General features: G+C 40.1%; 1 protein-coding gene across 1 annotated transcript in view; it reads left to right on the top strand.

Moving 5' to 3' along the window:
* Rab21 (RAB21, member RAS oncogene family) overlaps positions 1–24823 on the top strand; it is a 31241-nt gene extending 6418 nt beyond the window's left edge. Inside the window, exons 2-7 of the mRNA XM_052753387.1 lie at positions 7734–7793; positions 9891–9998; positions 11087–11150; positions 18254–18308; positions 19026–19114; positions 22680–24823. Coding sequence (XP_052609347.1) covers positions 7734–7793; positions 9891–9998; positions 11087–11150; positions 18254–18308; positions 19026–19114; positions 22680–22822 — 519 coding nt within the window. The 3' untranslated portion in view covers positions 22823–24823. The remainder of the gene's footprint in view (positions 1–7733; positions 7794–9890; positions 9999–11086; positions 11151–18253; positions 18309–19025; positions 19115–22679) is intronic.
* The last annotated feature ends 1187 nt before the right edge of the window (positions 24824–26010 follow it).

Genomic DNA, 26010 nt, shown 5'->3' with positions numbered 1-26010 from the left:
AGCACCTAAGACAACTAAGATTTAATTCGATTTCCAATGTCCCACAAAGAGAAAACATGGTGTGCCACTTTTGTTAAGCCAAAGCTTGTTTCTTAATTGTATCTTCAGTAAACTGGCATTCAGGTTCTGCAGTTTTCTGCTTTGTATCATAGTCTCTCTTCCAAGAATCTTGCTTTGCTTGTTTCTGAGATTGTTTTGAATCCATGGAAGTTATTAAGTAGCTCTGAATACCATGTGGCTGTTTAGCCGATCTATTGTTTCTACACAATAGCTACAGTATTTAAAGTCATTACTTCCTTACTAGTTTACTACTAGCTCCAGGAAGGCCAGAGAAGATTGGGTGGGCATTCATTCATTTATTCATTCGTTTGTGAGGCACTGTCTCAAATAGTAACCCATAGAAGCCTCTGACTCATGGTTGTCCCGGTTTGGCCTCCTGAATGCTGGGATTAAATGTGTGTGACCATGCTCAGGTTGATTTTTGTTTGTTTTGTTTTTAAAGAAAATAATTTCTGGAGCTAGAGAGATTAGAGCACTGGCTGCTCTTCAGAGTACTCTGCTTCGGTTCCCAGCACCCACATGATGGCTCACAACCATCCATAACGCATTCCAGGCTCTGACAATCTCCAAGGCCACCACACACAAATGGAGTATGTGCATGTGTGCAGGCAAAACCCTCATACACATAAAGTGAACTATCTATTTTTAAAAAGTTTCTTCTGACTTTTGGTCAGAAATTTGAAGCATGAAAGGGTTTCATAGCTGTCATTTTCTCCTTGGTGCTTTAATCTGCTTCTTAGACGTTACTTTTTTTTTTTTTAAGTTGTTTTTAGATTCTTCTGTTGTTTTGAAACAGTCTTACTGTGTAGTCAAGGCCCACCTCAGATGTGCAGACCTGCTTCAGCTTCCTCAGTGCTGGGGTTAGAGGCGTGCACCGTGATATCCTGCAGAAATGACCGACTTTCCCTGTGAAAGCCCGCTTGGTACTCTTCATTTGCTATATGTGATTTGTCCTGGGTTTCTGAAACCTAATAGGTACCAAAATCTCAATCAGTATCCATTTCTCTCTCTCTCTGGAAAAAAAAAAAAAAGACTGTAAAAATACTAAAAAAGAGCCCAGGTCACTTTTCTGATAAGTAATTTTTATCCTCTTGCTACAGAAGGGTAATTATATAAATTATAAAATTATATAAATTGAATTCTGTCCTGTCTCAAGTCTGGAAGTGGTAATAGATAGTTTATACTGAGGTTTACAGCTGTATTAGGGATTAGCAAAATAATGTGACTAGTTCTGTGTCTAGCATAGTCAGCAGATAGAAACCGGGTTGTGTTGGTTCGTAATTCAGTACCATGTTTTCACAGACTGTGTATGCTTGCTGCGGGGCTCTCCAGAAGCCAGTGAACCTAGTAAAGAACTGAACATTGATTGACGAGTCATAGAAAGATTTTCACTGGGCATTTTATTTGTTCTTCACTGCCCCCTCCCCCCACCAGCCCCCCACACCCCCTACCACCCAACCCCTGCAATAGTCCATGTTTTTTTCTTCATTCACTAGGTTTTGGATAAGATGTGGGGTAATAGGCACCAGGTAAAAGTAACAACCCGAGCTAATAATAAGATTGTTAATTTTTAGTACTCCTAAAGTTTGGAAGATGAAATAGTTGGAACTAGAAGAGACTTGGAATATGGAGGAAGAGGGTGGAAAATATGCCGTTACTTTGGTCTTTGCTATGTTTTTCCTACCCCGAGAGGATTTGGGGAGGTGAATTGGTGTCCAGGAACATTACTGTCCAAATGGAGGACTGCCAGGTTAAGAGATGCGTATTTTCTTGGCTTGACAGCTTTGTGCAATGGGAAAGGCTGTGGAGTCCAGACAGGGTTCCGCCTACTGCCTCATCCACCTTAATGATCTGACCTTGGCTGAGTCACTGTATTTCTGTAAATCTCCGATTTATAACTGTGAAATAGGGTTCATTATCTGCCTCCCAGGGTTGCTGCAGGCATTAATGAGAACTTGAACGCGCACAGCTTTATGCATAGTCTGGAAGCCCCAGCCCCAGGCTTGGAGCCTCCTGAATTACTACTGTTGACTGCTCCTCCCCATGCTGGTGCTGGCCGACGGTGCTGGATGGTGCTGCCGGCTCTGTGAGGAGGGGTTGCCAATCATGTGGAATCCCTGGAGACGTTGAAACTGTTTCAGCATAGGCATGAGTCTTAGATCCACGATGGTTGCCTCTCACCTTTCCTACCGTATAACAGAAGGAAGAAATATGCTGCCCCAGTATTTTACAGCCACAGAGGGTAGTTTAATAATCTGGCCAACTTAAGTGTATGCTTTTGTGGAGCTGATTTAAGCAGACAAATGTCAGGCCTTTGATTATTTGCTGCTATTTTGATGTTACAGTAAGCCTATAATTGTATTTTAAAAAGTGTTTGCTCTTAAAAATACATATAAAATATTGAAAACTGAGAATGTGGTAAAATGAGATGACTTATATTACAGAAGGAATCTTTCCACAAATGAGGGCTAGCTCGAAGGGAAAAAGGTTACTTTGGTAATGTGCTTTACAAGTGCATCTCCTATTTGAAGTAAGATAATTTAGTTCATGGGTCAGTGAGGTGACTCAGCAGCTAAAGGCACTTGCTATACAAGCCTGGCAACCTGAATTTGATCCGAGAACCCTGAGGCCTTTATAGGAGGACCGTTTAAAGGTACTGAGGCCTGGCATGCCTGCCCACACACATGCATCATGTATACACACAGTAAAAATAAATTACAAAAAAAACTTTTGAATTTGCCAGGCATGGTGGTCCATGTCTTAATCCCAGCACTTGGGAGGCAGAGGCAGGCAGATCTCTGTGAGTTTGAGGCCAGCCTGGGTTACAGAGCAAGTTCCAGGACATCCAGGACCACACAGAGAAACTCTGTCTCAAAAAATACAAAAATAACCAAAAGTTTTAAATTAAAAAAAAAAAACTTTAAATTTTGGTTTATAAAGAAACTTTTAGGAACACATTTCTTGTGTACATTGTGGTCTAGCTCCTCCAGTTTTCTGGGCATGTTTGCGGAGGTGTTTATCTCCGAGTGTGTGTTAAGAGCAGGGGTTAGATGTCTCCCTCCAATCCTTGTACTGGAGCAGTGTCAGTTCAGATGGCAGCCCAAGAGGTACCAAGGTCCAGGGGTTGTACATCGTTCTTAGACTTCTGGACTATAGCTCCTACTTGGTACTTGTTGTGTGACCTTGGGCGAGACACTCTCCTTAAGTCTTAATTTCCATGCCTGTAATATTTGGGTAGTAATTATCTATGACTCACAGCGTGTTTTGAGAATTAAATAAGGTAATAATTTGGAGAGCTATTAAAATGTTGCCTATTTTATTTTAGTCTAAAAAGACTGAATTGCTGTGGATATCGTTCTGTATAAATAAAACACTGATTGGCCAGTGGCCAGGCAGGAAGTAGGCAGGACAAGGAGAGAGGTGAATTCTGGGAAGTGCAAGGCTGAGTCGGGGAGACACTGCCAGCTGCCACCATGACAAACAGCATGTAAAGATGCCGGTGAGCCACGAGCCATGTGGCAAGGTATAGATTTATAGAAATGGTTAATTTAAGATGTAAGAACTAGATAGCTAGAAGCCTGAGCCATTAGACCATACAGTTTGTAAATAGTATAAGCGTCTGTGTCTTTATTTTATAAGTGGGCTGTCGGACTGCCGGAGCTTGGTGGGACCCAGAGAGAAAACTCTCCAGCTACACTGAATAAAAGATATAACCTAGCTAGTAGAACTCTTATAAAGAGATAAGTTGTGGTGCAAGACACTCTATTCCACGTTTCATAACTTAGGTTCCCAGAAAGTACAGAATAGAGAAATCCACTGTGAAATATGTGAATCATATATGGAGACATGGGGAAGATAATTTTATATGCAGGGTAGTGTCAGGTTATAAGGGGAGACCAAAGGACTTGCTATGAGGCCAAGGTGTCATAGAACTCCACAGAAAATAGGAAGACTAGACTTGGGAAGTTTGGGGGAGGGATGTTGACTGGAAGGAAGAGGATTCTAAGATTCTAAACCTTAGAGATAGCTAGGCACAGTGGTGTGAGCTTGTAGTCACTGCCTCTAAGGAAACTAAGGAGGAGCAGATAATGTCAGAACTAAGAACTAAGGATAATGTCAGAAATCAATACCAACCTGTGCGGTAGAGTAAGACCCTATCTTCAGACTTGCACACTCGTGCACACACGTGAAACATGCACACATGTGTACTAAGGCTGGGTGCTGGGGGATTAGTCTTAGTGACTTGGAAAATGTGATCAAAATATTGAAGTTGGAAAGCCAAGTTTGCAGGGAAGATCAATTAATTTAGTTTTAGATATATTTGAAAACAAATAACAGAATTTGTCTAGAATTCAGAGTTGACATTTCTTCTACAAGGCACTGATAATTTAAACCATATTGGGAAGGATTGAATTCAAGTAAATTGTATCGCTGGTAAGGAGCAAAGTGAGATTAAAAAAAGTCATTTTCGCCGGGCGGTGGTGGCGCACGCCTTTAATCCCAGCACTCGGGAGGCAGAGCCAGGCGGATCTCTGTGAGTTTGAGGCCAGCCTGGGCTACCAAGTGAGTCCCAAGAAAGGCGCAAAGCTACACAGAGAAACCCTGTCTCGAAAAACCAAAAAAAAAAAAAAAAAAAAGTCATTTTCTTAGCTTCTCTACTACAAAATGGGAGAAATCTTTTATTTGTTTTATTTTAATTTATGGTCTTCTCATGTTCCAAGTTTTGCTATTTTGCCATTTAAGTTATTTTTTTTTATCCTTTTCAATATAATCTCTGTTTCACTTAAATTATCTGCAGTACCACAGCTTGTCTCTTGGAGACAGCTATTCCTGTTTACCTCAATTCTGCCATTTATCCTATCTATGGACACACCAGTCACTGAATTCAAAGGCTTTTCTGGGTTTTGATCTTCCTCAGTGGGCCACAGCACACTTGGAATACATGTTTCTTCTCCTTACCAGAAATTTGCCGTGCTCCCGTTTGGCCTTCTGCATTTTCCTCTCTGTAGATAAACTTGCATGTGATTGCTTTGCCACAGCTTTGAACACCGGTCTCTTCCCTTTAAAAACATTTAATTGGACTCTGGGTATATTTCCTGTTTGATAAGTTGTTCTATTTGAGACAGGCTCTCACTGACTGACTTTGAATCTATCCTCCTGCCTCAGCCTTGTAAGAACCAAGGTTACAGGCCTGTGCTCCCACACCCTGTTCTTCGTCATTTCTTCTTGATTCTGTCCTGTGTCTTCATCGTCTGAGTTCTGCTTGGTTTTGTCTTTAACTTTGTAGTAGAGTTCTGTTTTCCAGTCTGGTCCCATCCTTAATCCAACCTCCAATCCCACAGTCATTCTCTGAAAAGATAAATGTGTTTCCCAGGTCTTACATTCTTTAGTGGTTCTCCATGCGTTCGGGACTCTGTCTTAACAGGTGCTTCTTAGGATCGGTAGATCCTTCCTAGGGAAGAAGATGTTTAGTTCTCTATAGAAGAAACTCGAGTGAGAGAAGGCCATTGACTTAGGGGAATGCTCGTGTGAATGCGGCCAGCCAGCCTTCCTTTTGACAGAATTGTAATATGCTCGTGTGTATTAGGACTATTCGGAAAGCATTATATACCATTTTCCAAATTTATCTGACGTGTGTGTGTGTGTGTGTGTGTCGGGGGGAGGTCTAGTATTTTGGGGACAGGTTTTACTAAGACCTACAAGGGGAGTTAGGATGTGGTTCATTTGGTAGAGTGCTTGACACCTGAGGTTTTGTAATCAGCACTGCGTAAGCCAGGGTGATTGCTGCGTACATGTAATCTCAACACATGGGAGATCGAGGCGGGAGTATCAGGAGTTCAGTGTCGTTCTTGTCTACATAGTGAGTTTGAGGCTAGCTTGCAATATGTGAGACTTTGTCTCACAAGACAAAAAGTGAAGGTTCACTAGGTAAAGTTCATACTCGGGATAGTTAACAAGTTGTTTTTTTTTTTTTTTTTTTTTTTTTTTTTTTTTTTTTTTTTTTAGATTTATTTATGTGTTTGGGTGTTTTACTCATATATGTATGTACCACATGCAATCCTGGTGCCCATGGAGGTCGGAAGAGGGTGTCATATCCCTTAGAATGGGAGTCACAGATGATTTTGAGCCACCATGTGGATGCTGGGAATTGAACTCAGGTCCTCTGCAAGAACAAAGTGCTCTTAACCACTAGCCATCTCTCCAGCCCCTTCATAGGTTCTTAAAAAAACCAACATGTGGTCTTGGGGATTGAATCAGGTTGTCCTTTGTTACTTTGATTTGCTGAGACCGCTCTGAGCCACGAGCCTAAGGTCTTTTGATTTAGCCCTTGTTCATGTATGTGGTCACACTCTGGCAATAACCATACCAACTTGAAGCTCCCCCGAGGGTGACTTCATTTGTTTTAGGTTTCGGTGGCTTTGTTTATGGTTAGGAAAAAATCTAACTACACCTAATGGAATGATCATTCATTACCTTAACTCTTTCTGGCAAGCACTGAACCTCCTTTCTCAGCATGCCCCTTAGAGTGTATTTGACAGGATCCTCTGTTTCAGTCAGTATGACAAAAACTGTATGCTCTGTACATTCATTCCCTAGTAGACTAAACTCCCCTGGAAAGCTTGGGGCCATGTCCTTTCATTTCTGTGACAGAGATGCATGTTAAACAGTTGAATTATAGGCACAGAACCATTTTGAGCAATGTTGAGTATCTCAGATATCTTCTAGATACTCTTTTTAATCAGTAAATAAGGAAGACTGCATTAAATTTAATGCTCTAGGAAAGATTTGTTGCATATATAGAAAGGAAAAAGCATAAGGAAAAGCAGGCACCATTTTCTTGGTGTGTTTATGGGTGTTTTATTATTTTGTAAAATGTGTGTGTGTCTGGGTATGGTGGTATATGCCTTAAATTCAAGCATTTGGGAGGGAGAGGCAGGAGGATCTCTGTGAGTTAAAGGCTAGCCTGGTCCACATAGTGAGTTCTAGGTCAGCTAGGGCTATCCAACGAGATGCTATTTGAATTTTTTTTTTTTTTTTTTAGAATATGTGTGTGTTGTGTGCATGCATGTGTGTGTAGCACAGTGTATGTGTGGAAGTCAGAGGACAAACGTAGACAAACCTGTCAGTCCTTGACTTCACCTCATTTTGAAATAGTATTTGTCAGTATTTACTGTGTAGGCCAGACCAGCTACACAGAGAGGCTGGGGTTTTCCTGTTGGTGCAACCCGTCTTACCTTAGTGTGGTGCCTTGATTGTAGATCTGCATCTGCTGCTTGTGCATGCGTTTAAGTGGGTTCTGGGAAGGAGAATGCAGGTCATCAGGCCAGGTTCTCACATTTGCATGAGAAGTACTTGACCCGCGGAGCCGTCTCCCGGTGATTCTTACTGTTCATCTATCACCAGGCTACATCCTCAGCGTTTCTTATGGTCTCTTACAGTTTTAATAACTTGTGTTCATAAAACAAGATATGTTTTTCTTAGAATATGATTAATATTTTGTCTTTAATAACAATAATAATTGGCCATAAATTAAAAATTCAGAAATTGTCTTTTTTTTTTTTTCCAACAACCTGACTTTGACATGAAGATGATTCCTTCCTTCATGTGTGGTTAGAGTGAGGGGCATTATTTTATATGAAACACTATTTAACATGTACTTCTCTTATTTTTAGGCATCTTTCTTAACAAAGAAGTTAAATATTGGTGGGAAAAGAGTAAACCTTGCCATATGGGTAAGTATTCAGAAATATATGTTTGTTTGTTTGGAGACAGAGTCTCACTATGCAGCTCTGGCTGTCCTGAATTCACTCTGTAGACCAGGCTGGCCTCAAACTCAAAGAAATCTACCTACCTCTGCCTCGAGAGTGCTGGGATTAAAAGTGTGCACCACTATGCCTGGCTTCAGAATTAACTGACTAGAGGAATAGGAATTTGGACTTCAGAATTTGGTTTTTAAAAGTTACTGCCGCCTTGTGGGCCAGCCTCCAGCAGCACAGAGTCAGTGTGTACTAGACTTTTCTATCTGAAGGGGTTAGGGAAAAAGACACTCACACTCTCTCTTAATGGTTTCCTTCTTTATTCTTTATTTTTTCTTGTTCTTCTGTATTCTTTCTGTGTTTTTTTTTTTTCTACTGTATACTTTTTTTCTACAGTTTACATACCCCAACAAAATTTTTTGGGCAATATAGGAATTGCAATGCAATGAAAAACATCCATTTTTCAAATGGATGATTATAATGAGTACAGGTAAAAATATGTTTTTTTTATCTCCATTATGTGATTATGTGATTAAAAACAAAGTCACCCTGATAACCCACATACATTTACATCTAAGTAACTTGTTACAGATTAACAGAACATGAGCAAGCAGAAAGTATTTTTTCCTAGCCAACTCTTATGTTGACAGGCTGCATATTGCAGTTACAAAGAAAGAATCATTTTATTATTTATCTTGAAAGATAATCTTATAAGGAAGCTTAAAGGAATCACAAACCTAAACTTTTTATACATAAAAACAGTCAGTCAGCTGTACTTTAAATCTTTAGGGTGTATACCTACTCTTCAGTAGTTTCTTATATCAGGCGATTGAGGGCAGGAATGGGTACAAGGAATTAATCATCACCTTTGATCATCAACCAACCCTAGCAAGAAAGTATGTCAGCTAGTAACAGTTGGGCTGCTTCATACTTTTGACCTTGGCTTTGTGTCCTTGTAAGCTTTAGATTGTTTTTGGGGTTTTTCATCTCAAAGCTGTTATCAAAGCATCTGGTCTAACCTGAAGTTTTTTAAAGCTTTGTTTCAGCTAATGATGCACACCCAAACCTGTGGCTGTATTAAGATTAAAGAAATCCGAGAGCCAGCCTGGCTTTTGAAACTCAATTGTTTTTCTTAATCATTAACCTGAGCTGTGATCTAATGCATAATGTGAAACCCATAGGCCCTAACTCTGTAACATTTCCTTGTATTTATTTTTATTCATCAAAACTCTGTATAGGCTAACATTATTATTATCAGTTAGACAGTACAATTTAGGGAGGAATCATCTTCATAATAATCCACAGGTAATGATCATGCCCAGTAGTCAGGATGTCTCCATGAGATAAACACACTACCTTACAGGCAGTGGGGATCTCCCCACATCCATTCACATCATGCCAGATACCAGAGAAAGATGACAGCAGCAAACTAAAGTCACAGCAGAAGCAGTTCTGGAGTCCATGGTCTCAGGGCCTTACCTAACAGAGATTCACCCATCAGGGAGTTTCCTTCTTGGTGGGCTGACAGCTTGAACTTCAATTCCCACCTGCTGCTCCTGCTGCCATTGGCATTGTAAATAAATTAACTAGTTAGCAAAAGCCATTTTCTTTATTAAAACCTTCCTAAAATCTAATTAAGAATTCTCTTTGGAGTACAGCTTTCTAGCTAAATACTGCTGTTACAATTTTTTTAGTTGCAGAAGGGACAGGGTTGATGGGGCAGTCTTTCCTGGAGGAGACCAGGCATGTAAAGGAGTCCTGATATGTGCCCTCTTCTGTTCCTTCTACATTGTGAACATACTCAGGTTAGGGCGGAAACTGTTCCCACTGCCTTAATCATGTAGCAACTGAGCTGATCTTTAATGGGGATGGGAGATTTCAGGAGGAAGAGTACAACAATAAAGCATCACATGAGCATTTGGTTCTTCTGTAACTTGTTTTGTTTCTTTTAATACTGTTTTTGGAGTTATCTGTGACTATATGCCCTGCTTTCCAATTAATTAAAGTTCACTGTAGTTAAAATAGCAGCCATATCTTTTTCCTTTGATCTGATAAGCATTTGTTCTTCTTTAGGATACAGCAGGTCAAGAGAGATTCCATGCATTGGGTCCAATTTACTACCGAGATTCGAACGGAGCTATTTTAGTTTATGATATAACGGATGAAGACTCTTTTCAGAAGGTATTCTTTGGGTAGATGACTGAATTAGAAGAACCATCCTGGGTTTTTTGTTTGTTTTGGGTCTCTATTAATGTGCTTGCATTCACTAATGACTAGTTTTTAAACAGTAAAGCATACATAAATGAGCATAAATGGTGACCATGATTTATCAAAATATTTAGTTCATATTGAAGATGTACATTTACCATTCTGTCATATATTTCTCATGTGAAACCAACTAAATTGAACTGTACTAAGAAAATTGTGATTTATTATAAGATGAAAATAATTACCTTTGCTTTTATAAGAATTAATCAAGACAGTTCCTCTGCAATCTTGTAGAGAATAGCAGTGTAGAACATTCATTTCATAGGTCCAGATGCACAGTAAGTGTTTTCCATGTACTAATGGAATTTGTCTAACTTACAAACATGTAGTTTTTATGGAGGGTATATATGCTTCGTGAGACTTGATTGCATATAAATTAAATTTCACTGTAAGAATTGAAAGCAGGTGTCCTGGTTTGCTCCTTATCATTTGTTTGATTGTGATCCCATTATTGTATTATAATACTTAAAAGATTAATATCATTAATTCCAGTTTATGTCCAACTATGTCCAGGGCTGAGCTTCTTCCTTAATGGACAGTTATCCTATGCCAGAGGTTCTCACCATGGGATGACAAAATCTGGAGACATCTTTAGCTGACACCATAAGAGAATGATGCTGGCTTCACTTGGTAGAGGCCAGAGATTTTGCTAAATGGTCATGTATTATATACACATGACTGGCCTCACAACAAAGACTCTTTTAGTACCCATATACTTTTATTTTTTTCTCCTTAAGTCTATAACATAGAATTATCTATTAGGAATCAATTAGGGCGGATCAAAAAGAGTATGGCCATTCCTTCCTAAATCCAAAGTGACTCTGTTACAAGTATCTTAATACCAGATCGGGACTTGACAAAGTTTTGTTCTGGCAAATAGCTTTGCTTGGATATATGAAAAATTGATAAAAATGTGTAATTCGAGGTGTATCTTTATATCCCCATAGGTTTTAGGTGTTGTGGGACTCACTCTGATAATGTTTGCTCTTTTGTGTGTACAGGTCAAAAACTGGGTCAAAGAGCTACGGAAAATGTTGGGAAATGAAATCTGTTTGTGTATAGTTGGTAAGTATTAGTACTGGTTTATTTTAAAGTCCTTTGTCTCCTGGTTGCTAAAGACAAAATAAACAAATACTTCTTTTTAAGAGAGAGAGCAGGAGGGGAGAATTATGACAGTGTAGTACTGCTCTTTTAGACTTGGGGTTGACTTTCCAGAAGACACAAGCCCTGTATTTCAAGCGATACCCCTAGGAACCAGTGAGGGTCCCAGGCTTGCCTCAACTTTTGCCTTTTCACTAGAAGTTTTAGCTCTTTAAAAAGGAAAAACGGAAGAGTATAAGCACTGCTTTAAGTAAGCCAGTGTTCTTTTGTGTACACCTAACTGTACACATTTTTTTAGTTCAGAACAGTTTTGACTTCAAGGATACAGGTAGTTCATGACTCTGGGGTGGTAAAATAAAGACCTCTAAGACCAGTCACAGACTTCTAGACTTTCTCTTCAGGTCCCTTTTTAAAAAAGTGTAACTCTAATTTGACAGTTACTAAGCAGGAAATGTATACTAGAAATAGTGATGTGTACTCAGTAGACACTGTTATAAAATCCTTATAACCCTGTGGGCTGTGCAGGGAAGTGGAGTCCTGGACATCACAGGGAAGTGCAGGGAAGTGGAGTCCTGGGCATCACAGGGAAGTGCAGGGAAGGAGAGTCCTGGGCATCACAGGGAAGTGCAGGGAAGGAGAGTCCTGGGCATACCTATGTTCTTACCTGGCATCAAACAGCTATTAGAGATGCTGCTGCCTGCTTTTGTGGCTGATAATAAGACTAAGCTTGGAGAAAACCAGAATAGTTTGGTTTTGTTGTTTTTCTTACTTTTTTTTGAGTGACAAGGCCAGGCACAGTGGCATAAACCTTTTTTTTTTCTTAACTCTTTCTTTTTGGTTTTTCGAGACAGGGTTCCTCTGTGTAGCTTTGGTGCCTTTCCTGGATCTCGCTCTGTAGACCAGGCTGACCTCGAACTCACAAAGATCCGCCTGGCTCTGCCTTGCGAGTGCTGGGATTAAAGGCGTGTGCCACCACCGCCCGGCCTATAGCGTGACTATTTCTTTTTTTTTCTCTTTTTTTTTTGGAGCTGAGGATCAAACCCAGGGCCTTGAGCTTGCAAGGCAAGCACTCTACCACTGAGCTAAATCCCCAACCCCTTAACTCTTTCTTTTTCAAAATGTATGTCTATGGGTGTTTGTTTGCTGGCATGTGTGCCTGCACACTACATGTATGTCTGTGCACCACATGCATGCCTGGCACCCATGAAATAAGAACATGTCATAGGATCCCCTAGGACTGGAGTTACAGGTGGTTATGAGCCAGCACGTGGATGCTGGGAGTTGAACCCAGGTTCTTGGGAAGAAGTGGCTCTTAACCACTGAGTCATCTTGCCATCCTGAAGGCATGGTAGGTTAGTGGAGGATGGAAGTGGTGATTGTTCGGGGGATTGAAGCAATGGAATGATGTGTGTGGGAAAACGCTGCTCTTAGCCCTGGGAATTTATTCATAACTGGAACTTACCATTCATGCATGTTACCATTAGATTGGTCTCATACCAAAGTATGAGTCTGAGGGAAGAGAATAGGGAAATGATTTGCTCCTTTTTATTTTAGATATGAGGAATTAGTCTAGCACGGATATCTGAGACAGGAACGCTAGACTAATAGATCACAAAGGAGGCCAAAGTTGCAGCTAGTTATTAATGAGATTTGTGTGGCTTTCTGTAGTATATGGAGCTTACCATGTTTAGAGTGACCACAGTAAGTAAATAACTGAAGGTTAATTTTTTTTTGATATTTTGTTACCTCTCTGAAGAGCAAAATTATTTTCATATACATTGAAGTTATGGAAGTCAAGTAACCTTTATATAACGTAGAGCTTATTAATGTAGAGCATGAAATAGAAGTCTTCCTATCTGCTTCCAAGTTAGACATGAAATTTAGAACAATTTTAAGGACGCATTTCCCATTTTATTCCTGTGTTTTCTTTTCTGTAGGAGGAGAACTTGAAAAGAGTGAAAGGGGGTTGGGAGGGTTACTTCCTCCAGTATATTAAATCAGATGCTCATGACAGGACTTGGTTAACTGGTCCTCCATCCTTCTCCTTCCTTCCCGTCCCCAGATGTTTCCAGTGGTTTCTTGTGGCAGGCCGTACACTGCACTTCTCTAGTCTGAGGATGCTCTGTCCTTGCTCTGTCCGACCTGATACAGTGGCAGAATCCGTCCTCCATCATCTCCACTCTCCTGCAGACGCGGCTCTGTGTTCTTCCAGTGTACCCCTTATCCCTGTCACCCGTGCTTCCTGCTTGTTCAGGCTTTCAGAGACCAAGTCTAGCTGTATAGCCCAGGCTTGCCTGGAACTTAACATGGTCCTCCTGCCTTGGCCTGCTGACGGCCATCTTGGCAGGTGTACACCTCCACTTCTTTTTACAGGAACTTTGTTTTCAAGTTTGTGTTTGTTTTGAAGGCTAGCATACACAGTAGTGGGGTTCATTGTGGTGTTGCCCTTTGTATGTGTTATTGTACTGTATTCCTGTTCATCCCTCTCCTTCATGGCCTTACCCATTTCTCCCTCTCCCCCCTGCTGCTCATCTCCTTGTTGCTCCCCCATGTGCAAGTCCCCACTTGTGCTTTTATGTCATATATAATTACTTTCTCGTTTTTCTCCTGGGCCTCTGACTGGAGAGCTTCTTCCCGCTCATTGTCTTTTAACTCTTTCATTGCCTTGTCTATTTGGGGTTCTCAGTACTTCTTGAATTTGGAAGTCCATTTCTTAAGATTTTTGAAGTCTTCTTCTGTAATGGTAGCGGTAGTTCCTCTTTCTATGGTTTCTATCTCACTGCTTTTCTACCCCGTGTGCCCCTAGCTTTGGTTTTTTGATCATATTGTGATGATGCTTGTTTCCTCTTCTCTGGCTGGTGTGTGAGCATCACACTTCTTTGTCGTTGTCATCACCTGGGACACTCCTTCATATGTGTGGTTGAATCTCTTGATGGTCTTCCCTGGTGGTTTTCATTTGATACAGTTTCATTTCTTTTCTTCTCTGTTTACTTGTGCTGTCTTTCTTCCATGTTGGAGCCTTTTCATCTTTATTGATAAATGGTGTTGCTGATTTTCTTCTCAAATCCTGGATTGAATTATTGTATCCTCTGAGGTCATTGATGGTGTTTACTAGTAAACTTTACAACCTTTGTCCAGTGTTTACCTGCTTCAGTATTTTGTAGAAGTCATGTAGAAGGTCAGTATTCTGTAGGAGTCATGTCTTATTGTCTGTGTTCTGTGATGCAGTTTGCATGTCATTTGCTTTGGGATCTTACACTACAGCCTGTCCATAAGGGTTCAATTCTAAGGACCACTATTTGATGAAACAAACTATTATAACCACAGCATCAAACTGTGCAAAATATTAAAATATATGTAAAAGTCCACTAGCATTTCAGCAGTGATCATAAACCAGAAAATAAGAAAATTAATGTAAGAGTGTGCTAATATAACAGTGAAAGGAAAAGGAGAAAAATGTAGTGTCAGGAAAGAGAAAAGTGCAAGAAAGATGTGAACAACAAAAAGCTTCCCAATAATGAAAAAGTGTGGAAGCAAATTTGAATAATGTGAGAAGGGGAATAAAAAGTGAAAACATGGGCTAGTGAGATGGCTTAGCAGATAAAAGTGTTTGCCACACAATCCTCACAACCTAAGTTCAACCCTGGGACCCATGTTCAACTCCACAACATTGTCCTCTGGCCTCCACATGTGTGCTGGAGCATGTACATTTCCTCATACACATTCGTTATACACATATGATAGGAAAATTTTGTTTAATTAGGTCAAAGCATTAGTTTTTCTGTAAAGCAAAAACCAACAATAAAATAAAGTAAAACCATAAAATGCCCAATAAGATGAAGCCAAAATACTGCTAAAAGTAGAGAGAAAAAGTGTGTGTTGGGGGAGAGTAGGGCGGTACGGAGCAGAAAGGGGTGGAGCAGTATTGCCAATAATGATAAATGAATGGATCAAAATAGATGACATGTGTAGAAGAGAATAAAATGTAAAAGTTTTTAGAAATACGACAGTAAAAACACTGCTTATGATGTAGTAATAAAAAGAGGACCTGGAGAGATGGCTCAGTGGTTAAGAGTACTTAACAGCTCTTGCGGAGAGTGCAGGTCTGGTTCCCAGCATCCATCTCAGTAGCTCAAAGCCACCTGTAACTCCAGCTCCAGAGGTTCCAATGGCCTCCGTGGGCAGCTGCCACCTACACACACGCGGCACATAAACTAATACAGGCACGTCTATATACACATAATAAATAAATCTTTTCAAAAGATGTCATAAAGCAAGAAAGGTATGAATGGCAACAAAATGTTGGAGCAGCTTCTTTGTTGGTTCTCGAAAAGTAAATAATTCCATTTCTAAAGGGAGGAGGGACTTGAGTCGAGCTTGTCTCTTGTCTTTCCTGCTGTTTAGGCTGGTGTTGAGCCTGTACTGGACAAGTGTCTGATGTTCACTGGTGCTGATGTCAACCTGCCTGGTCTCTGTGTATGATGGCCCTCAGCTAACAACACTTAGCTTTGCATTCTGTGCATTGGTCAGGATCTCTTGGCTCTCCAACATGAAGTCCCCAGGGTGGCTGTCTTAGCCGAGGACTGTCCCCCAAGTGTGTTGGGATCATAGGAAGCAGCTATAACACTGAGATCTGCAAAGTCTGAGCACCTGTGTGTCCACTGTTAAGCATCACTGATGGGCTGGCAGGATGCAGCATGGGTGTCAAGCAGCGCAGCGGAGCTCCCGATTCAGACTGTAGCCGTGCTGCAGATAGGTGGCTCCAGAGGCTGGGCTGCCCACCACCCTTGGGCTCCTTAGGCTCTGTGAAACTGAGGGCTTGTTCTCGGCACATGAGATCTGTTCTGGCCACTGAGGGTGGACTTGCTTTTTCCTGTGAACTTTCCTTCCTGGACTAAGCCTCCTGCCTTGGGTACTGGTCAGCATCTGGCCCTTCTTTCTGCAGTGCCCTCTAGGACTCTCTTGCCATGGGCAGTTGCAGAGTCAGTTTAGCTTCTTACCTTGTGGATGTTTCCCATTCTCGGTTGGTTCTCAGACAGGTTCTCTCAAAATGGTGCCTGCCCTTGCACTCTGAGTCCTGCATTGTGGTAAGTGGGGTACTTCTCCACTGCTCTCCACTTCTCTGGAGGAATCACTGTCTCACTAAAATCCACAACTGTCTTGAGGCTTTCAAAGGCTGTAGGTTCATCATGAGGTAAAACACTAGACTCCCACAAATGCTGGAATTATAGAGATTATAGTCCTAAATGTGCCCAGCTCAAGGTTTACATATTTTAACAGTCTTGTTAACTCATCACTTTTTTATATAGTTAACTTATTGGTCAGTCATGTTTTCCCCAGTTTGTTTTAATATAATGAAGTTAGTTAAATATGCATGTATACATATATAATATTTAAAATACATGCACATATATGTATTATATATGTTACATAATGTAATATATAAAACATATATGTGCTATATTACTATACCACATATAAAATATATATAACACATACAATATATCACACCAAATATATATATGATATATACACATATGTAGAGCGAGAGAGACAGAGAGACAAATAACACTCATCATGTAGCTTTGGCTAGCCTGGAACTCAGAAGAGATCTGCCTGCTTCTGCCTTCTGAGTTCAGGGATTAAAGGCATGTGCTACCACATCTGGCTAGATTTATTTTTATTATTTTTAATTCTGTGTGTGTGTGTACATGTGAGTGCAGGTACCTATGAGGGCACGAGGCCCTTTACTTTCTGGAGGTGGAGTTAAATGTGGGTGCAAGAACTGAACTGGGTGCTCTGGGAGAGCAGTATGCTGCCCTCTTAACCTCTGAGCTATCTCTGCAGCCCTGTAATGAAGTTTTATAGGAGACACCTGACACCAGGTGGTGGTGCTTGTATTTGTAGAATAAAGCATCTTGCTTTATCTGATTACTGCTCAGTGTACCGGCTATAATATTTACTGGATTGACTTTATATTGACAGGCAATAACGTAGAAAGTGAGATTAATGTAGTACTTGGAGCATGTCTGTTGAGCTAATAAGGCTCCTTGCTGCATTGGTCGGAGCTCACTGACTTAGTGTTGCCTCTCACACCCTCCCCCTTGGGCAGTGCGGGCAGATAGTTTGCTGCAGCTGCCGCCAATTAAGGGCTCAGTTTATTTTTGAGTCTTCAATATGTAGCACCTCTTGACTTGTACTTCTTGGTGATAAACATTTCATCTTTCATTGGATGCTTTGCTTTATTCTGTCTGAAAGATAAAATGGAAGAAATTAAACCATTTGTTTCTACCACCCCACCCCACCCCCACCCCCGCCCCCATCCATTTGTTGTTTCTCTGACCTTTACCCTGGATCTGCCCAGGTCATCTTAACTCCTGTCCAGTACTCAAGAAGGAGTCTGTTTGTGGAGTAGTTTGATTTTGGTTCTGCTTGCTTTTTAGGGAAATCTTGGCTTAACTACATTGTTTAAAGAAGACTAAACTTATTTTCGGTAATTTTAAATCTACATGACATGTATAAAGTTCTGAAAGATCATTGAAGTTGCTTCATAAACAGAATACTTGGTCTCTCTGTGGTGGAGGAGTACTTAAAAATTCAAAATTAAAATTTCCTTTTAGTGCCCAAGACACAAGCTTGCTATATTTTAGTAAATCAATAATTACACTTACTTACTGATTGGTTTTAAGTTGATTGGGGAATAGAGCTTTTTTTGCTTTTTAAAACCATGCATATATACTTCAATAAAACATCACTATACTTCCTAGTGAATCTCAGCCCGTGCTGTGCCCTATATACAAGACTTAACACCCTTCTCTTTGGAAGAGAGATTTCTTTGCCTCTGACAGGTTGAAAGTTCAAGCGTGTCTACACTGACCTGTTGCAGGAGGGTGAAACATAGGCCCAGTGATCATGAACAGCCCTCACATCTTTGTGATTAAGACATTTAGAAATCTGATGGGGATTCCTGTTATTTTTTCAAATAATCACAGTTGTATATTTTGAATTGTCTAATTTTATTAAAAATAAATCAATATTAAGATCACTGTTTACTTTTTTCACATTAGGTAATAAAATAGACTTGGAAAAGGAGAGACATGTTTCCATCCAAGAAGCAGAATCGTAAGTGTCATGCCCCCCCACCTCCCATTGCTCCCCAGTGACGGCAGCCGCTTACTGTAGGCTTTGACAAGTTAGCTGGTATAACCTCCTCAGGACGTGTACACAAACCTCTTGCAGTCCACTCTTGTTCTCAGGAAGCATGTTTGCACTGCGATGTGCTAGACATCTGTCAAGAGTAAGATAGTTCACTTTCCATTTCTCTTTTGATTTCACTAAAAATGAAAGAATGCTATCAAGATTAAATGTCAGGAGATCACAAAACCTTTTAAAGTATTTCAGACCAAATTAGTGTATAAAAATTTCAAACCTGGCCAGGTGGTGGTGGTGGTGGTGGTGGTGGTGGCGGCGGCGGCGGCGGCGGCGGCGGCGGCGGCAGCGGCGCATGCCTTTAATCCCAGCACTCAGGAGGCAGAGCCAGGCAGATCTCCATGAGTTCGAGGCCAGCCTGGTCTAGAGAGCGAGATCCAGGACAGGCACCAAAACTACACAGAGAAACCCTGTCTCAACATTTAAAAAAAAAAAAAAAATTCAAATCTTGTGGTTTTTTTTCTAAATTTGGTTCTATCTAAATATAGAGAAATTAAATATCTAAATAATCTTGATGTAATGAAAATTTGGTAAGTTAGTAAGTTAATAAAGGTAAATTTAGTCACTAAAATTGCTATTGTAGAAAGCTTGAAGGACTTTGTCAGTGACTGATATTTTTTCTTTTTTAAGGTATGCAGATTCTGTGGGAGCAAAACATTATCATACTTCCGCTAAACAAAACAAAGGAATTGAGGAACTCTTCCTTGACCTTTGTAAAAGTACGTATACTCACATTAGTACGTTTACAAATGGCTTTTACAAACCGTTGTTAATGTTTCCAGCCAGGAGTAGTGGTACACGTCTTTAATCCCAGCATTCCAAAGGCTGAGGCAGCTGGGTCTCTGAGTTTGAGGTTAGCCTGGTCCACAAAATGAGCTCCAGACCCTGCCTCAAAAAAAAAAAAAAAAAAAAAGTATTGTTAATTTTTCTAAAGTGATATTTTGCCAATTTCTGTAATATAAACAGGACGTTTTTAGATCTATATGTACTATTTTTACCTGGTATTTGTTCAGTTCATGTTTTAAAATCTTAGGTACTTTTATCTGTTTTAAGCAATAACTAATGGTTTTGAAATCACTTGTTTGATGTATGCTAAATGTATTTAAAATATGTGTGTGTGATTATTTTTTAAAAAGAAAGGAGAATATATGTTTTAAAACACATTCAAGGGACTGAGGCGATAGCTCAGCTGTAAGGCCTGAGTTTGATTCCCAACACCCACAGACATAGTAGCACGTGTTTCTAGGCCCTCCCCACCCCAAGCTGTGGAGTTGGATCCTTGGGGCTCATTGGCCAGTTAGCTTAACCAAATCAGCAAGCTCAGAACCTAGTGAAAAACCTTTCTCAAAAGGTAAGGTGGATGGCATCTGAGGTTGATCTCTGTTCTACATACTTTTTTTTTTTTAATGAAAAAGAATAACCCACATTTAATGTCCATAACAATTTGTTGTAGTGGTGGGCCATATTTGGATCTTAATTGACAGATTAGTGAAGAAAAACATTTTGAAAACAATCAGTCCGTGAATGTGCACTGAAGTTTGTTATTAAAATATAAAGGTTAGTCTTTTTAGGTGTCACTAGGATGTGGTTGAGCTTTAAAAAGGTCTCTTTTAGAGATACATATTAAAGGAATCCATGAATAAAATATGTCTGGGACTTGATTCAAAATAGTGGTAGAGACACATAGAATGTGGGTAAAATGAGGGGATGGGTTTTTATTAGGCTCTTTTGCTCTATTTTTACATGCTTGAAATTTTCATGTTGAAATGTTTTCCTAGAGAAAGAAAAACAAGTTTGGTTTTTCGAGACAGGGTTTCTCTGTGTAGCTTTGCACCTTTCCTGGAACTCACTTGGTAGTCCAGGCTGGCCTTGAACTCACAGAGATCCGCCTGCCTCTACCTCCCAAGTGCTGGGATTAAAGGCGTGCGCCACCACCGCCTGGCAAGTTTCTTTATAAATATAGCCTGAAGTTCATTTCTTATGTAGCCACTACAATGCTTATATTTAGGAGAATGCTAGCCTATGGAGTAATGGTGAAGGATTGTCAAGTTGCAGTCTTTAAATCTGTGGACCCCATTCTCTTGAGGATTTGATGAAACTGGTTGTGCTCTCTAGAAAAAAAATAAGTGTACACAAACTGGGGTAGATTTTATTCAAGACTCTGAAGTCATTTATAATTCCTTTAGAATAATGAGGTCTCCTACTAGTCAGCACCGTTAGCATTGCTTGAGGTTACTAGAAATGCAGCTTCCGGTCCCAAACCTACTGGACGAGAATGTCTGGAGCAGGCAGTCTGTGCTGTAGGAAGCCCACCATGTGACTCGGCTGCACACTCGGCCTGAGAACCAGCGAACTGTGTAACAGTTGCTGTGTACAACCACGGGGATCTGCGTAAATCAACACGTTTGGTGGGGGTTTGTCATGTCCTGAAGTTCCTGTTCTACAAGCACACGAGTGGTGATGCTTGCAGTTCTCAGATCATACTTCAGACAGATGGGGTAAACCTCATGCTTTAGGGATATCTGTTCTCCATGTGTTCATTTAAAAGTCCTGTAACATAGGACTACTAACGTAAGTCCATTTCATACATTGTGAAACATACCTAGAAATGAAAAACTTGAAAAGGCTGAATAAATAAGTAGAAACAGAATCTGTACTGTATGTCATATCACTACAATGTCTGGCACACTCCAGCTGAGAACTGTTCTTCATGAGCTGCCCCAGACACAGGCTTTAGAACTCTTTCTGTTTTAAGGACTCCCCTCTCTTCTTCCTTCGTCTTGTTGACTAAGTATTCTGCAGAAGTTCCCTCCCATCAGTGTCTTTTCATTCTTGTAACTGTTTCTCAAAAAGGAGACGTTTTACTTTTCAATAAGGTTCAATTTGTCAGGTTCTTGAAAATTATTTATTTATGAGTTTGTGACTCTTGTCTTATATAGGAAATACATGTCTAAGCCAAATCACAAAAATTCCTCCCCTCCACCTTGGTCCCCTTCTGTGAGATAAAATCTCACTTAGATCAGCCTTGAATTCTATGTAGCAGAGACTGTCATTGAACTCCTGATCCTATTGCCGGAACCTCCCAAGTAATGGGATTACAGGCACATGCTACCAGCATCCAGCTGTTCACCATTAGGACTCGTGGGTTTTGATGTGTTGTTTTGTTTATTTCTCACCTTGTAACTCTGACTGGCCTAGGACTCACAGAAACTTTCCTGCCTTTGTCTCCTAAGTGCTGGAATTCAAGGCTTGTACCACTACGCAGTTCATGTAGTTTTATACTAGGTATCATGCACATGAGTATTTTTCTCTTACATATATACATATATGTATATAAATTACTTCAACGGTCTGTGAAGCTCATTCATCTTTTTCTTTTTAAAGGTTCATTTGTGTGTGTGTGTGTGTGTGTGTCCGTGTTGGTATGTGTATGCACAAGGAGACCAGAAGAGGGCAATGGCTGTCCTCTCTCCTACCATTCTCCACCCTTTTCTTTGTAGTCATGAGTCTCTCTCTGAACCTGAAACTGCATTTTCTTGGCTAGGGTGGAAACCAGCAAGGCCGAGCCATCCTCTTGTCTCTGTCCCCCTCAAAGCCCTTAGGCTTCTGTTGGGATACCCACCTCCTCCATGGGTGCTGAGATCCAAACCCCAGTCCTCAGGACTTTGGAACAAGCACTCTTAACTGCTGAACCTCCCTCCACCCCCTAAGTTCTTTTTACTCTTTCAGATATCATTTACTTTAATATATATTTTTATTACACATGTGTTTGAGTGTGTGTCCATGTGTGGATATGTGCACATGGGTGTTGGAGGAAGTCAGAGGAGTTGTTAGCTTCCAGATGTGGGACTTGGTTTTTCTTCAAGAGCAGTATGCTCTATTAACCACTGGGCCATCTCTCCAGCCCCTCAGATACCATTTTCTTAAATAAGTCCTGTGCCCTAATTTTAATCTCTTGTGCTAGGAATAACTAGAACTTTAACCTGTTTCTGATACATTTGAAAAAATCTCGACATTATACTTACAGTGCACACTATATTATTCAAACATAAAAATAGCTGTTTTCCTCTGTTACGTACTTTGTGGCCATTGTAATACCAGCTGTTACACTTTCCACATGCTAGTTTTTAAAGTGTTGTCTTGAGTTGACATAGTAGTCGCTGTGTACCATTTCTGTTGCTGGAAATAGTTATCGGGAATAGTTATCACAGCAGACTATTGAAGTTGCAGAAAGAGGAAACTCCATAGACCGGGCTGTGCTCACGTCTGCTCCTCTGCTTTCAGGAATGATAGAGACGGCGCAGGTGGATGAGAGGGCGAAAGGCAATGGCTCTAGTCAGGCCGGGGCTGCCAGGCGAGGCGTGCAGATCATTGACGACGAACCTCAAGCTCAGAGCGGCAGTGGAGGGTGCTGTTCTTCCGGATAACTGCTCACGCCTGTGAAACTCAAAACAAAACAGAACTGTGGATCATTGCCCTCAACATGAAGACTGCCATATTCCAAGTCACGTCATTTTACCAATGGAGTTCTAGAATTAACAGTATTTTAAATTACGTTTATAACACTGCAGAGACCTTAAGTGCTAAACTTAGTGGAGTTTGTGACCAGAGAATTGGCATTTTCTACAAATGTTAACAAAGCAATTACCAATGGCCTTTTTACATATTTTTTTCTTTAATGAGGAATAATATGCATGTAGAAAAGACCTACTTAAAGGCTTCATTTATATTCTTTTAAATCAGATCTTTATTTAATAACTTATATATGATGTTGGAATGGTATACATTTTTGCAGTCCTTTGTATTTTGTGGTAGTTTGAATTGTATCACTTCTAAACAGCATACTGTTTTTGTTTTTGTTTTTGATTAGCAGATACCTGAAGTTCTATTTTTGCAGGGTTTGCACAGGCCCCTAACTGTCTACTACTTTGATATAATCTATAAACATCCTGTATGCTGAGCTGGTAAAATACATTGTAAATTACATATTAAATATTTTATCTGCTTTTACAAGCGCAAGGTGCAAAAATATATACAATTGTCTTATTGGTGACTGTAAAGTGAATTAACCGTTGGTGATAATACCTAGGCTTTTGGACTCTGTCATAACGATCCTCACCCTCCTTCACTGTGTCTTAACGTGAAAGTGGCGTGTTTCGATTTACACATACTTTACTTGAATTATTACTCTTGTCACTTTTTTCCTTTTTATTTTTTATTTTTTTGCCTCTGTAAGATCCAAAAGCAGCATTTGCCTTTTTTTATTATTATTATTATTAAAGCAGATCTGCCAATTTGTTTTAGAACGGTTGCCTTAGAAGGATCCGAGTGGAAGATGCCAAGTTCACCTCTGCAGCATTGGTTTTCGGTAGGGCTTTCCATGAGATGGTTACTGGCCCGAGAAGAGGGGTCCCAGGTAGTAGCCACTGATGAAGGCTTAGTTATGTAGGATGGTGAGTGGTGATTTATGCTCCTGAGGCAGCACTTCTGGATCCCTCACGAGGATGTTTACTTAGTCGTTGCTTGTCAGAAATGAATATAGAAAGTGGTTTTTCATTTTAGAAGAGTTATCTGAGTTTCTGTGGGAAGAAGCATTTTGTAATGCAGTTAGAGCAACACTGGAAAGGTTTATTATGAAATCATATTCTTGTTTATTTTGTAATTAGTCCCACATTGGATTTCTTTTTCTTTAGCATTGGACTGAAATTTGTTCATTTAAAAAAGAATCAGGCACTGCTCACAGAAGAACGAGATTGTGGAAATTAACATAAATTGTTCTTGTTCTAATATATATATATATATTTTTCCCATTTCTGTCATGCTTGGAAAACTAGTAAATGTTGTGTGTAAGATATGATGGAATGGTCCCTGGATTTACTTCTAGGAATTAGAATATAGTAACGCAGTTAGTAAGCATTTCTGAAGATACAAGGAGGTGGTGGTCACTGAGCGAATACTACCATATTCTTAAGAATAGCTTAAACCTTCCCAAATAGGCTGAAAGTTGAAAGACTTGACACCTTACCATCTAAATAATAGGAGTTTAACTTAGCATTGTGTTCTCTGAGCCCTCTCTTTAGATTATTTACTTAGTGACATTACTAGACTCAAAACACTGACTCTGCTGTGGGCCTGAAGATGGCGAGAATGGGAAGATCCAGAGAATGAGCTCCAGCTGTGTCCACTGCAGGGTGCCTGTGCTGGGCCCGCCTGCCATCCCGGGTTTCCTGGGGAGTTGGTGTTTGTGCAGGAGCAGAAGGGACAGCAGAAACCATGGGTCACTGGAGAATTTGTTCCCACGCTCTGGCTTTTCAATAGTAAAGACTGCTGCCAATCCTGCTGCTGTTGTAGATAGGAAATAGACTTTCTTCATTGGAGTAGAATACTGTTTTTTAACTAGAGATGAAATTAAAGTAAGTTCAACTTGATCATTGGAAAGCTGTGCTTGAGTTTTTCCCTCTGAGTTGTATCGATTCCGTACAGGAGCCTCTGCTCTGGAGTTGCAGGTAATTATTCCTGGAGTCGAAACTACCTTCTGTATTGTCCTTTGCCATCTCACACATTGCATTCTCTCTCTCTCTCTCAGCCTGTTATCCATGCTAATTCAATAGCAGAGATAGGCAATACGGTCTACCTGCTGTGCTCTGAAGCAGGAAAGACTAAGTTGAACGAGGTGAAAGAAGAGTGGACAGGATCTGTCAGCTGCATGTGTATGAGGGAAAGATAAAGTGATGACGGACTGAGGCCAGCAAGGATTTCCTGGTACTGTCTCCTTCCTGTTCTGTGTTCCAACCCTAATAATTGTGCTGTTGGGAGCAGGCACAAGGCATGGTGGTGTGTATTGAAAGCAGATGCTAGATGGGACTCTCCACAAGTGTATACATGTCACATACCCTAAAGTTGGCGTAAGACAGTCATTAATTTCATTATTATGTTAAAGGATACAGTCACCATTTCTGTATTGGGTAACTTGCTGCTTGTTTTGCCTTATGACTATGGAAGAAAGTTTTTAAAAATGTATTCTGCAACAGTTGGGAGTAAGCAGTAATCTGAAAAGAAAAGACTGTCATGCTATATGAAATGTACATGCTTGTGTCTCCTAAGAATACCCTAAGGTTACGATTGTTACTGTATTGAAGTCTTTTTTACATATTAGCTCTAAATTATTATTTTTCTTTGGTGTTAGAAAACAATGATTTTTTTTTTTTTTTGGTTTCCAGTAATAAAAGATAAAGTTGAGGAAATGGGAGATAGAAGTTACATAAATATAAAACTCGCTAACCCGACAATGTTCGTCATCACTTTGACAAATGTACTTTGACAAATACATTGCTTTTTATCATCGAATAGTTTCTAGATAAGGCAAGATACACATTATGTACCAAATAATTAGAGCATTTAAAATAGACTGTGATACTGTTTATTTCTTTTAGTATATAGTTTAAAATTTTCTGTTTTATAAATGCTATCAGGCTTCTACACCATGGACCTTCAATATTTATTTGAAGATAGTGTAGGTGGCATTTGCAAAGAAATTATATTATCTCTTGATATGGCTTAATTTGTTCCTTTTAACTTCCAGATTATCTTTTGACATCTTTATGACCATTTTGAA

Source organism: Peromyscus californicus, unplaced genomic scaffold (assembly GCF_007827085.1).
Source record: "Peromyscus californicus insignis strain IS unplaced genomic scaffold, ASM782708v3 Scaffold_24__1_contigs__length_46423439, whole genome shotgun sequence".
NCBI lineage: Eukaryota > Metazoa > Chordata > Mammalia > Rodentia > Cricetidae > Peromyscus > Peromyscus californicus.
Note: the sequence above shows the minus strand (reverse complement) of the source record. Positions and strands in the feature narration are given on the sequence as shown.